The sequence below is a fragment of the Gekko japonicus genome, unplaced genomic scaffold, assembly GCF_001447785.1.
Source record: "Gekko japonicus isolate JY-2015 unplaced genomic scaffold, Gekko_japonicus_V1.1 scaffold1729, whole genome shotgun sequence".
Lineage (NCBI taxonomy): Eukaryota > Metazoa > Chordata > Lepidosauria > Squamata > Gekkonidae > Gekko > Gekko japonicus.
Genome location: NW_015170938.1, coordinates 373744 through 387777, shown reverse-complemented (window position 1 = coordinate 387777; position 14034 = coordinate 373744). Strand labels below are relative to the sequence as shown.

The 14034-nt window shown below is 45.2% G+C and overlaps 1 protein-coding gene across 1 annotated transcript in view; it reads left to right on the top strand.

The window, feature by feature from the left end:
* The window catches only part of MALSU1 (mitochondrial assembly of ribosomal large subunit 1), a 10954-nt gene extending 8512 nt beyond the window's left edge, over window positions 1–2442 (top strand). Inside the window, exons 3-4 of the mRNA XM_015418866.1 lie at window positions 565–646; window positions 1776–2442. Of these exons, the coding sequence (XP_015274352.1) occupies window positions 565–646; window positions 1776–1933 (240 nt within the window). The 3' untranslated portion in view covers window positions 1934–2442. The remainder of the gene's footprint in view (window positions 1–564; window positions 647–1775) is intronic.
* Window positions 2443–14034: the final 11592 nt, after the last annotated feature.

The following is a 14034-nucleotide window of genomic DNA, read 5'->3' as shown; positions in this document are numbered from 1 at the left end:
TGGGTTTGATTCCCCACTCCTCCACATGCAGCTGCTGGATGACCTTGGGCAAGCCATAGTTCTATCAGAGCTGTTGTTGAAAAGAGCAGTTTCTGTCAGAGCTCTCCCAGCCCCACCTACCTCACAGGGTGCCTGTTGTGGGGAGGGGAAGGGAAAGGAGTTTGTAAGCCGCTCTGAGACTCTGAGTGAAAGGCAGGGTATAAATCCAATCTCCTCCTCCCAGAGTTCCTCTTCAGAGTCCTTCTGTTGGGTTTGCCAATCTCTTTCTTGTCTGGATATTTCTTATATTGCTGAACACTAAAATCAGATGGTATTTTGTACCGCAGTAGGAACTGTGGGTGGAGCTGCACAAACACTCTAGAACTATGCTTAAGGTGAAATACCATTGAGAAAGGGATATTTGTTAATTCAGAGCAGGAACACACAAAGGTAGTCTATGCAAAGATCAATGAAAAGCGTAAATTGCTCTTGGAAAGCTTAATTCTAGTAATTGCAAATTTCCTGTGTTTCATTTTTATCATTCGAAGCATGTTTCCTCAGCCTGGTTTCTTTCTTTATTTTCAGTATAAGCATCTGAAGACTGATTCTGAACCTCATGTTCTTCTTGAAGGAAAAGAGACCGATAACTGGTTGTGTATCGATTTTGGTAAACTATAAATTCAGTACTTAAGTTGTCGATATGAAGCAATTTATTACTGGAGGTATACAGTAAAACCGGAACTTAACAGAACATAACTGCATTAGACAAAGCCTTGCTGAGTGACTTATTGCAAGAATACATGTCAATTGAAAAGTGTCTTCTTGCACCTGAACATCTGTGCTAGTGTTGACACAGGCTTTTACAACATCCAAAATTACTTTATTCCACGTGAACACCTGAGGCTGCTTTATATTGAATTAGACCACTGGTCCATCAAGATCAGTATTGCCTACTCAAACTGGCCATGTCTCTCTAGTGTCTGAGGTAGTCTGAGGTAGTCTCATCTTTTATATCACCGACCACCTTATCCTTTTAGCTGGCGATTGAATTTGAGACCTTCTGTGTGCAAAGCAGACACGCTACTCCTGAGCTGTAGCCACTCAAGAGTGTGTTTTAGTTGCTACTTAAACACTAATGCTGTATGCCTTTGAATCATGCTTATTAGTTAACTGTGTAAGAATCCGATGGTGGAGGCAGGAGATTAGATGGAAATCAGCCCCCTTTCAAGTTCTGATGATGGGCGTCTTGTTACATGCATTTTATGCAAATAGCCAATTACTATTGATTGAACACTTCTGTTGATCAAAACATTAAATGTAAACAATAAATTCTCTAATATACCATCAGTACTGTCAGATTAAATAATGCATCTGTTAAACTGAAATGTAACAATTTCAAAAACAAAAACTGAAACCGATGAATTCGCAGCACAGCATCTGCATATATTCCCTGCCTTCTTTTCCCCCAGCAGTTCCTCTTTGATCCCCTGATACTGGCAGAAGGATGACATTGCCATTGCCTGCTTTCCTCTTCTCACTGCAGCCCCTCCAACCTGGAGTTCTTGGTCCATGGAGGTTCCCTAATTCCAGGCATCATCTTTCTGAGGGTCAAAGGGGTCTACTGGAGGGGAAATCTATAGCCACCATAACCCTCCACTGGCAGCTAATTATATGTTGGAGCATACAATTGAAGTTTTTCAAAGCTAAGACTGTATAATATGCACACTAAGACCATTAGTTAGGAGAAAGTTTTTATCTAGCCACCCTTTGCTTATTTTGACTCTCCCTTCTCATAGGCAGTATTGTGGTCCATTTTATGTTGCCAGAGACACGTGAAATTTATGAGTTAGAAAAGTTATGGACTCTTCGAGCTTATGATGATCAGTTAGCACAGATGGTTCCAGAATCCTTACCCGACGACTTCATATTTGGAATGCCTTGTGAAGAGCAATGAATACTCTCTCTGGTGCAAACAGAGCAACTTTGCATAAACAAAGCTGTTTGATTACAATGGCCTGGTGGCCATTCTTGGGAGGAGTGAAGGGGAAGGAGACTTCGTAACCTTCAGTGAGAGCTTGCAAGTAACCTTGTAGCAAACGGATGCATAGGAAATATAGCTGATAAATGGACACTTGGCAAAAGTGAGAAGAAGCTTTGAACCACACTTACTGCATAGCTTTGTACAGACTGTCATTAAATTCATATCACATTTTCCTTTCTGGGGATCTTGTTTTTTTTAATATATACAGTAAGGCAGTGTTTGACAGAAAAATTTGCTGCTGTAAGATACCAGTATTATGGCAAAAAGTGGGAGAAATTTAGCCATTTTGAAATGGTTTTTAAATCAAGTACATTAATGAACCTTCTGCTGTCCCCACTGATCACTATAAAATTCTGGCTTGTGTGCATGCACACTTCAGAAAGTTTACACCCAGAATAAAACTTGGTTGGTCCTAAAGGTGCCACTGGACTCCAACTGCAGAATGCTGCAGCTAGGCTGCTGATGGGTCTCTCGAGGAGGGACCACATCCGGCCGGTGCTGCAAGCGCTGCACTGGCTGCCTATAGCATACCGGGTTCGTTTCAAAGTGCTGGTTCTCACCTTTAAAGCCCTGAATGGCCAGGGTGCAGACTACCTGAGGGACCGCCTCTTCCCGTATGTTCCCCCAAGAGCACTGCGATCAGGGAGTCTGGACCTCCTCGAGGTACCAGGCCCCCGGGACATCAAGCTTGCCCTAACCAAGGCCAGGGCTTTTTCGGTGGCGGCTCCTACCTGGTGTAATGAGTTCCCGGCGGAGATCAGGGCCCTGCGAGACCTAGTGCAGTTCCGCAGGGCCTGCAAGATGGAGCTCTTCCGCCAGGCTTTTGAGTAGGAGCCGCCGCCGCTGCCACTATACCACCATCGTGGCTGATTTATCATCTACCTGGCTTTGGATGGGGGCAGTCGCCGCCCAGAAGAGGAACATCATTCTGGCGCTCATGTGACCATCGGCCGCCAGTGAGGGATATCTACCATCTTGAACTTTAAAATGAACTGTAGAGCACCATTTTAGTCTGTATTTACTATGTTTTATTTCCGGCGTTGCCGCTCTGGGCTGTACGGGTAGGGCGGGATATAAATCCCTAAATAAATAAATAAACTTTGTTCTGCTGCTTCAGACCAACATGGCTGCCCCACCTGAATCTATACTTTTGAACAGTTTTCTTTGAAATTGCACTAGGGCCTGGCTACTGGTCTCGTCCCAGCCTCCTCTGAAAAAGTAACCCCTGAATTTCCCTTCTTGTTTTCTAGTTTTATTAAAATGGAATGCATTTTTTACAATCTCCCTCTTGTCTTGTTGCTCATCAATTTAGGCTAGATGGTTTTAGAATGCTCAGTGTTTTGCTGGTTGAGAAAATGTCTTCACTGAACATATTGGGATTTTATCACTGTCCATTGGAAACCAATCTTGTACCTAAGCAATGTCTTCTGTGTGTCATCTGAATGAACGTCACGCTTTGCATGACCCAGTTAAAAGTTTTTCCCTGACCGATAACAGCTTTGAGTAAAAAGGAAAATGTCAATGCTTGAGAGCTTTTTCAAAGTGTCCCGTACTGTCAATTTTGCTATAGAAATGTGAGCAGAGAATGAAAGAGCATAGAATAGGAGTGTTCCAAATTTCTCTGTTGTAAAGTTTCTGAATTCATGTTATTGCAAAGTTTTTATTCCCCCAACCTGGGTGGTCCAGGCTAGCCCTATCTTATAAAATCTTGGAAACTAAGTGGATTGGCCCTGATTAGTACATGAATGAGAGACCAACAAGGAAGTCCAGGATTGCTCCACAGCGGCAGGGTTGGCAAAACACCTCTGTTCATCTTTTGCCTCGAAAACCCCCTGCAGGGTTCAGCTATGACGTGATTACACTTTCCGCCACCATGGTATTACCATTTCTCTGGTGGTCCTGGGAGTGGGGCAGTCCTAAGCGTAAGTAGTGGTGTAGTGGGTCAGAGTGTCAGACTAGGATCTGGGAGTCCCCATTGCGTTGTGGGAACTGGCTCTGTGACCTTGGGCTAATCACACACTCTCAGCAACGTGTAGCATACCTCTCACGGGGTTATTGTGAGAATAAAATAGAAGGGAGAAAAAGCCAGTTCAGGACTTCCATTGGGAGACAAAGGGGTGTGAATAAAATAAATGTTTATATTTGATCCTAGTTCCTTACGTCTTGGTATTTGTGCTCACCTGCTAATCTTAGATCATGATAATTAACATGAAATACATGCATATGTGTACAAAAATGGAAGATTTTGTTCACTTACCGTGAAGCTTCCTTTTTGGTGGTCCAGGAGTGGGGCGGTCCTTCAATCCATAACTCCTGGGACTTGGCGCCTCCTCTCCACTTGCAGGGCCGGCCAAACTTGATACTGGAGGGGAGGGGCCTGTCCTCTGGTTGCCCAGTTCAAGCCTCATGACTCCCCATCATCTGCGAAAAACTAACGACCCTGTGACGTCCTCCTTATTGGGGAGGACTAGTTTCACTTTAAAAGTTCTCTTTATTTTGTTTAACAGGGTAGATTCTGCTGCCACCAGGAAATTTTAAGGATTTCCAAACCTTTATACTTTTACTTTTGCTCTTACTAGTTTGGTAGATCGAGTTTAAGGCTTACGAGGAACTATGTGGTCCTGGGAAGTATTTCATTCAGATCTGGTATAAACTTGAATAAAAGAGGATTTATTGAAATAATTCATAAATAAAAGGGTGATACAATGTAACTAGTAATGTGTAAATGATGTACAATTGCTTTGGTATCACACTCAATCTTTTCCCTCACTGACCGGGATCTTTTCAGGTAACTTTGTAACACTTGTTTATCTCAATGCCATATATGTTCACTGTTTCACTCCAGTTTGTTATGACACTCAGACTTTAACTTTTCTTCATTTAAACTTAACTTTACTTTTTCCTATACACTCAGCTTTCAGATCTCTTTCTCACTGAACAACCTCAGCTGTCAGCTGCTAACTGCTTCAACACAGAACTGTCTGTCTCAACTGTCAACTTGTAACTGTCACTCTTGACTGACTCATATATTCATCCAACCAGATTCACTTCCAAAACTCCTCCCCCTCTCTGTCAACCACCAATCATACCACACTTGCCTCTCTCAACCACTCTAGTCTATCTACCACAGCCATGCAACCAAACTTTTAAAGAGACACACACACAAAAAAAACAAGGAATCATTAGACCCACTTTCCTCCCAGATGGGAAAAAGTGCACCGAGGCCTGTAATTATCAACCTTTAAACTTTATTTGCAACAGAATACAACAACACAGACGCAATAGATTTTCAGAATAACTGACATCAACAGAGACGCTGTACATCCCCTACTCAGACACCACTCAACTCCAACCCTTACAGACAACATATCCCCCAATGAGAAGTGGAAGCCGTTCCCTCCAAACAGGGCGGGCAGGACCGCCCCACTGAGAAGGAAGCTTCATGGTAAGTGAACAAAATCTGCAAGTCTCTGGTGGTCCTGGAAGCGGGGCGGTCCTCCAATCCATAACTCCTGGGACATAAAAGAGCAGTACTCCCCATGGTGGGTATGACGACTTCCACACCTCACAGGGCATGTTGGAGTACCCTCCTACCAAATGTCTAAGGACAGAAAACCCCTGTACACAGCTGACGTGGCTGCTCCCCTTAGGGAGTGAGCTGTAATCCCCTCAGGAGGAACCACACCTTGTGCCTTATATGCCTCAATGATAACCCCCTTATCCGCCTGCTAATAGTGGAAGCGGAAACAGCTTTACCCATCACCGCATTTCTAAAGGCCACGAACAGGGATTCCGTTTTCCACCACCCCTTAGTCCTATAGAAGCTTAGTGCCCTACGGACATCCAGCTGATGCCACACCTTCTCTTTCTCGTGCTTGGGGTCCGGACAGAAAGAAGGAAGCACAATATCTTCTGACCTGTGGAAAGAAGAGTTAACTTTTGGTACAAAGGCTGGGTCCAGACACAGTACCACTCTATCACTATGAAAAACACACAAATCCTTGTGTACAGACAGCACTTACAACTCTGACACCCTCTTAGCTGACGTAATGCCAACCAGGAAAACTGTTTTAAAGGTGAGCACTTTCACCGTGCAAGAAGCCATGGGCTCAAACAGTGCCTCACATAAGGCTCTCAAGACAGTATTCAGATTGCAGGAGGGAAATCTATGTACCTGTGAAGGATTAATGTGAAGTACCCCTCAGGAAATGTCTAACATGAGGATGCTCTCCTAAGGGACTACCTCTCTTTGCCCCTTTCACAGCTGAGATGGCTGCCACCTATCACTTCAGTGTACTCGTACTGAGACCCTGGTCTAACCCTTGCTGTAGGAAGGCTAGTATATCCTGCACCTTGGCCAAGAGCGGATCTAACCGCCTATCCTCACACCAGGCCCTAAACACCTGCCATGAACTATTATACACCGAATTTGTGGACTTTTTCCTTGAGGCTAACAGAGTGGAAACCACCCCTTCATCATACCCCATGCCTTTCAACTGCCGCCTTTCAACCTCCAGGCTGCTAACTGCAACATTTCTGGTCTCGGGTGAAAGGTCAGTCCCTGCATCAACAGGTCGACTCTTCGTGGCAGACGCCACGGATCCCTTACTGATAATCACAGCAGATCTTGGCCAGAAGGGCACAATTAAAATCGTACTGGCTTTCTGATCTACCACGATCTGGACCACCTTTGGGATCAGAGGAAAGGGAGGAAAGGCATATAGCAGCCCCTTTGGCCAGTCCAGACTCAGAGCATCCATTCCAATGGCACCGGGATCTCTTGTTCTTGACACAAATGCCACCACTTGTTTGTTTTGCGCCGTTGCGAACAGGTCCACTTCCACCGCACCAAACCTTTCGCAGATCTGGTTGAATACTTCCTTGTGTAGCATCCACTCTGCCTGGTCCACTGTCTGACAGCTTAACCAGTCTGCCACTACGTTTTCTTGACCCGCTACATGCACAGCCTTGAGACAGAATGTTGTGCTCTGCCCATTCCATCACCTGTGCAGCCTCTTGACTCAGCCTCCTAAAGCAGGTTCCCCCTTGCTTGTTTATGAAGGCTTTGGCCGTTATATTGTCTGTGTGAATGAGGACATGATGTCCCCTCAGGTATCCCAGAAATTGAAACAGCGCCAACTTTATTGCCCTTAACTCTAGAAAATTTATGCTCCTGGCCAACTCCAACTGTGACCGGGTTCCCTGCATCATGTGTCCCAAAAATGTGCACCCCCCCAACCGAACAGGCTGGCATCCGTTGTTACTACTAGTCTCTTGGGGTCCCTCAGAGGCATTCCCATGACAAACCTGGTTGGTTCCAGCCACCATTGCAACTCTTGCTTCACTAGATCTTATAACCTCACAAACTTTACTCTCTTGTGAGCTATGTCCTCCTGAAAAGGCAGGAGGAAACTCAGTAGAGGACGTGTGTGAAACCTGGTCCACAGGACCACATCCTGACATGAAACCAGCATCCCCAAGAGGGCAGCCAGAGACATCAGTTCTACCGAAGGACTCTGGATAACATGACTCAGAAACAACACTACTTTCTCCTGTCTCTCCTGTGACAGGAAAACTCTGTCCATAGCTGAGTGAATCAGAACCCCTAAATGGGTCAAGGTCTGCGATGGCACCAACACACACTTCTGTACATTGATTATAAATCCGTGTTCGGACGACACCTGCATCGTCAGCTCCAGATGTCGTTCCACCAGCTGTGCCGATGGTGCTTTTATCAAAATATCCTCTAGATACAGGAACGGGGACACTCCCTTAAATCTCAGTACCGCTACCAGCGACACTAGGACCTTGGTAAAGACTCTGGGTGATGACTTTAGTCCAAATGGGAGGGCCCGATACTGAAAATGTCGACCATGGTAAGCAAATCGAAGGAACTTGCAGTGACTCTCCCTGATCAGAATGTGCAGGTAAGCATCCACTAGATCCAGCGACACCATGAACTCTTCCTTCTGAATGGCCAAGAGAATCGTCCTTTAAGTTTCCATCTTGAATTTTTTGGTTGTTATAAACTTGTTTAACCACTTGAGGTCCAAAATAAGTCTGACGTCCCCACTCTTCTTGGGGACCATAAAAAAGACAGAGTAAACTCCTTGTAATTTTTCCTGTGGAGGAACCCTCTCTATGGCCCCAATGTCTATGAGATGCTGTATGGCCTTCTTGAGAGCATTGTGTTTGACTTTTGACTGATTCTTTGGAAGTTCCAGAAACTGAAATGGGGGGTGTCTGTTGAACTCCAGAGAATAACCTTGGGAGACTGTCTCCAGAACCCACCGGTATGTGACTGATGCCACTGATGAGAAAACTGCTGCAGGCGACCCCCTACTTTCTGAATGCCCACAGTCTCAGCATAGTCATGCCTGAGTTCCTTTTTTGGAACTTTTTTCCTGCAAAAGGCCTATTTCTAGAATCCCTAGCCCTGTGTTGCCATTTGCCCCTGAAGGATCTATTGTAGTCCTATCATTTCCTCTGAATTCTCAAAAGGACTGAAAACGTCTTTTATTTCTCCTGCCCTTTTTCTTTGAAGGCAAGACTTTCTTCTTATCTAATCCTTCCACTAAATGTCTGTCTAGACCTTCTCCAAATAAATTAACTCCCCTAAAGGGCACTGCCGCAACCTTTGCTCTGGCAGACTGGTCTGCATCCCAACCTCTGAGCCATGTATTACGCCTGGCTGTAACACTACAGGCCATAGCCCTGGCAGCTAATTGAAGTGCATCCAAGGATGCATCTGCAGCAAAGGCTGCGGCCAAAGCTATCTTTTTTAGCTCATCTTTTAAGCTCTTAGGGATGCCACTGTCTGCAGTCGTGAGATCTGAGGCCCATGTATATGCCGCCCTGGCAAACGGAACCGGTGGCAGATGCTCACAAAGCACTAGCTGACACTTCAAAATCCCTCCTCAAGGCTTTCTCAATGCGCTTATCACAATTATCCTTGGGAAGACCATCAGCGTCCATAGGTAAAATAGATGTAGAAGCCAAAGAGTTGATGGGGTAGTCTACCAACAGTAACCTAATCCTCTTTGTGGCCTCTGGAATCAGGGAATAAAGCTTGGAGAACATAGGATTATTTGTTTTAGGATTTAGCAGGATGCTCCCATTCATCCATGATAATATTAAAGAAAGAAGCAGGCAAAGGTACCCCTGCAGCTTTCAGATTAGGTTTGGGAATGGCCTTGCCAGACCCAACAGAGAAATCTGCTGCCTCTGTGTCCTCCTTAGCCTTAGGCGTGTAAGAGAGTTCCAGAGGTCTCATAACTTTAGGAAGCATCTTGTTATACGGATCCAGGGGGGAAAGTCTAGAGTGAATAAGAAGAACTGCCTCTTCTTCCTCGTCAGACAGTTCTCCTTCCTCTTTGGAGGATGCAGAAGTATCAGCCCCAGATTCATCCTCCATGTCACTAAATAAAGGACTATTTTCCTCTTCCCTGGGGAGGGTTTTCCTGTCCTTTTTCTTGGGAGGACTGTCTAGCGAACTACTGAGTCTGTCTTTTGTTCCCACTGGATTGGCTGGTGTCTGATTGTACAACCATTTTTTGGAGCTCCTTTTTCATTTCAACCTTTAGCCAAGATAGCAGATTAGACTGAGCTTCCTCCCTAGATAAATCCGATCTCAAATAATCTTTGTTGGGAATCTGGGAGGACTCTAGCTCGTCTGAGGTAAGGGAACTGGATAGGCCAGCCTTGTCAGCCATTTTCTTAGAACCTGAAAGTGAAAATGACCGACCATCAGCTAGTGTCACAAAATGGCCGCCATTCCCACCTTTTTTGCCTCCCCAGTCCTCAAGTCTTATCCATTATAGGGTGGATGGCAGTCACTATATAAAAGCACTTCCAGCCCAAGGCAAAAGGAAAAGGCCACTTCATCCTCAAGCCCACACTCTTAGGGCTCCCACCAGTACCAGCCACATTTGCTACGCCAACTAAGTATTGGAAATAAGGGGGGGGGGGAGATTTTGCCCGAAAACCACACCAAAATAGGGAGTAAAATGGACTAGGCTAGCTCTTCTAGCCTGTATCGTCTATCCCCCCACCTCTACAGCCCGAGCCATAACCTCCTACCATGGTTCAGTTGGGCTGAGAACTCTGCATGGAGCCACAGGATCACCCCTCCGGTGAAGCTGAGGGTGAGAGCAAACGCTGGCTCCAACGCAGCACGGGATCGCGCCGGTCAAAAAACTGCACCACCCGTGCTCTCTCCGTCCCTGCCTTTCTCCCTCTGCTTTTCCGATCAGAACAGAGGGGAACCGTTGCTCTGCGCCGCAGCTTCTATAGCCTCGGCAGGGGCGGGCTCGCCGGCTGCCGCGCCCAACCAGGGGACTCCTGATGCTGCCGGCAGCTGTTCTCTGCTCTCAGTAAGCAATACCGGGAGGGGTGGGGAGGTAACCAGATCCTTCCCCCGCCTCCCCAAGAACAACTTACTTGCTCTTATTTTCTTCATCTTGTCTTCAGGATCTTCGTGCTTCCTAGAACACAGCCAAGACGTCCTGCTCCGAAGGCAGGGCCGGAAGAACTGGGGAACCAGAGGACAGGCCCCTCCCCTCCAGGATCAAGTTTGGTCGGCCCTGCAAGTGGAGAGGAGGAGCCAAGTCCCAGGAGTTATGGATTGAAGGACCGCCCCACTCCCAGGACCACCGGAGAATATTCCATGCTCTTCAAAATCTTCCTGAAGTAGTTATTATAAAATGGGGGCATAAAAGTGTCAGTAAAGACAGTAAGTTTTTGCATATACTATAGAAACCTTATCACCTGTAAAGCCCCATGTGAAGCCAAGCTCCAGATCTTGGTTCAACTGCTGGATGTAGAGACATTAATCTACCTTCAATATAATATATCCAATTATTAAGGGTTATTAATAAATCTAGATACCAACTGCAGAACAGCAATCAGCCAGTAATGTATTATCACATACACTGTGTTGTAGTAACTAGAATAATGACATTTAAACTACCTTTAAAATACTACCATCAGATTTCTTTACCTAATCACAATTGGTTTCTGAAAGGTCAGTGTTTTACAGTGTGTGCGCGTCTGTATGCCTTGAAGCCATGGTTGACTTCTGGTGACCCCTAGTGGACCTTGAATGTTTCACAGAGGTGGCTTAGTGTTGCCTGCCTCTGCGTCCCAGCCCTAGTATTCCTTGGAGATCTCCCAAGTACTTGTCAGGGTCGGCCCTGCTTAGCTTCTGAGATCTGGCTTGCCTGAGCTATCCAGGTCAGGGCAGTGTTTAGCAGGGCTGAACTCCTATCAGGGGTGGTCTTGGTAATTCTGGGGCCCTGGGCAGAAGTTCAGGATGAGGGCCCTGAATCCTGCCCCCTCCCCCTATTCACCAGGACCAAGCAAAGGGGTAGTCTTCACTCCATGTGAGATGACTGGAAGCTGTCTACTTGAGCCGCCCCAGACATAGCAGGCATGACCGCCAGCTTCCTGAGCCCCAAACAGACCAGACAAGGTGGCCATGAATGGCTGCTGCAGAGGCAGTGGCCTGAGCCTCAGATGGGGAGGTGGGAGCAGCAGTGGCAGAAGGAACTGAAGATTTGTCTCACTGTGAATCTTCCTTCTCGGTGGTTCGGTAGTCTGCATCTTTGGGAAAAGCTCCTCCCTCTGAGCTGGCAGGGTTACCAAGTCTTTGTCCATGATTCCTGTAGGGGGAGGGGTTTCTGCCTGATGGCCCCAGTATTTTCCTGAAGCAATGGGAAGAAAGGTCCCCCTCTCCCAAGGTTTAGATCCGTAAACACTAGAAGACCCCCCTCCCCGGGTCCCAAAAGGACAATGCATGACCACTGAGGTTGTTCCCGAAGAATATTTTGGCTAGAAAATGAATATTCTAGAGTCCTATCGTGGACTACCAGTATGTCACTGACTAAACAAAGGAAGCTAAGTAAGAAACCCAGAGCCACCTCCAGCACGCCCTCTCTGTGACAGGGACCGTCACCAACAGAACCCTCAGCTATGATAGATTGCCCCACCCCTTGGACCACTGAGAAAGAAGATTCATGGTGAGACAAATCTTCCATTCTCTAGTGGTCCTGGGGAGGGGCAGTCTGCACCTTTGGAACCTAGAAAAGCAGTACGTCACTGGGAAGGGAGAAGGTCCCTAGATGGGAGACAGCATGCTGCAGCATCCTTCTTCCAAAGGCCGCCTCAGCCAAGGTCCATCTGGCTATCCTGAAGTGCCTGGTAAAAGAGTGTACTGACTTTGCGGCCTTACAAATGACTTCCAAGGATGGGAAGCATCTATAGGCCGTCAATATTTTCGCCCCTCTGAGGGAGTGTGCCATGATGCCCCAGGGTGGTTCTAGTCCAGTGGACTTGTAGGCAAGGATAATGCAACCTTTTGCCCACCTAGCGAAAATGATGCCCCAGGGTGGTTCTAGCCCAGTGGACTTGTAGACAAGGATAATGCAACCTTTTGCCCACCTATTAATGGTGGTCATGGAGATCTTGTGTACAAGGGAATCTGTCCTACAAAGAACAGCACCTCTTTCATGGGAAATCTTGTAAAATAAGAGTTTTCCCAAACTGGGTTGCAATTATTCACTGCCATGTTAATCAATGTCAGGGAGAGAAAAACAAACACTCACAACCATATCTGATGATAGGAGTTAAACTCTTTATTCCATTCAGAGGCACCTGGCAAGTGAAGCTGCATTGGGGGCACATTACAGAAGAGAAATGATCAATACTTTCGTGAATACTGAAGTAATTTACAGAATAAATTCCTAGCTATTTCCAAATACTCCAAGTTACCAAATCTCAGTTGAAAGTAAAAGACATGATTTACCACACTAAAGTCTAGAAATTTAAGAGAAATGACAATATTTAAATCAGCAGATGTAAATGCAGCACTTATTATGTAAAATAAATTTGTTATGGAAAACAATCAAATCCATCTTTCCCCAATATTAAGAAAATATTGGATTCAGACAACAAAACTTCACACTATGACCTTCTTATACTTCAGTAATTGTAAATTCATTGTAAGAAAAAAATATCCTAAAGATTAGGTAAAAGTACTGTTCAAGAACAAAAAAAACCTTCCATTTTTTTCCTTCTGCTAAACTACAACATAAATTTATGGTTTTTAAACCAATTAGTAAAGAAAAGATGAAGTAAAAAACACCAGACCATTTTTCAAAAGTTATCTAACCTGTACAACAATGATCTTTGGGAAAATGATCTATTCTATGTAGAAATGCCTCTATTTTAATATCAATCTAAGAGGTAGATCAACAAAATGGTGAAACAAATTTTTGTTTTTGCTAATTGTGCCCCTCAAATCAGTGCAGCGTAGCAATTCCAATCTTCTCATGCACAGAAACATCACAAACAAAAGGGTCCGAGGTAATAGCATGGCTCGTGCACACGGGCAGGCGTGCACACGCACAGCAGTCTTTATGCACCATGTGTTGCCACATTGTTAAAACTGAGGTAGACTGAAGTTTATTGTAGAAACTTGAATGCATATTACCACAATCATGATTCAAATTACATTCTGAAATTAAAAAAAATATTGGTAAATTTCCTGTGATCCCTGCCTTTTGATAAGTTCTCTTCTTCCTTGTCATGGGTTTGTTGCAGAATGTGCATAAATCCTGCTGTATCTGTTTTGAAAGCCAAGCTTGAGGTTGTATTAATTTATTAAAAAAGAGAGAGAAACCTTCGAAGTGGCTTAAGTGTGGCCCTTAATAGCGGCTGGATATGTAAACTTAGCCTTTCATTACCTTTAAATTTGATCAAACAGTGTTTGATCTCTCCTCCCCATCCCTATATTGTGGTAACTGAAAACAGTATGAAGCAATCTGCTAGAGAGAAGAGAAACTTTGCCTCTAAACTGCTCTAGCAGATCAAGCATCCTACCAAACTGAAGATGAAGCTTGCTCTTTGAAACAGAACAGCAAAGTACAAATGGGCTGCAAATGTTTTAAGTGTAGCAATTAGTAGGTAGGTAGTGATGGTCAAAGGCACAAAGGGTTCATGCATTCAATCAATCGAGT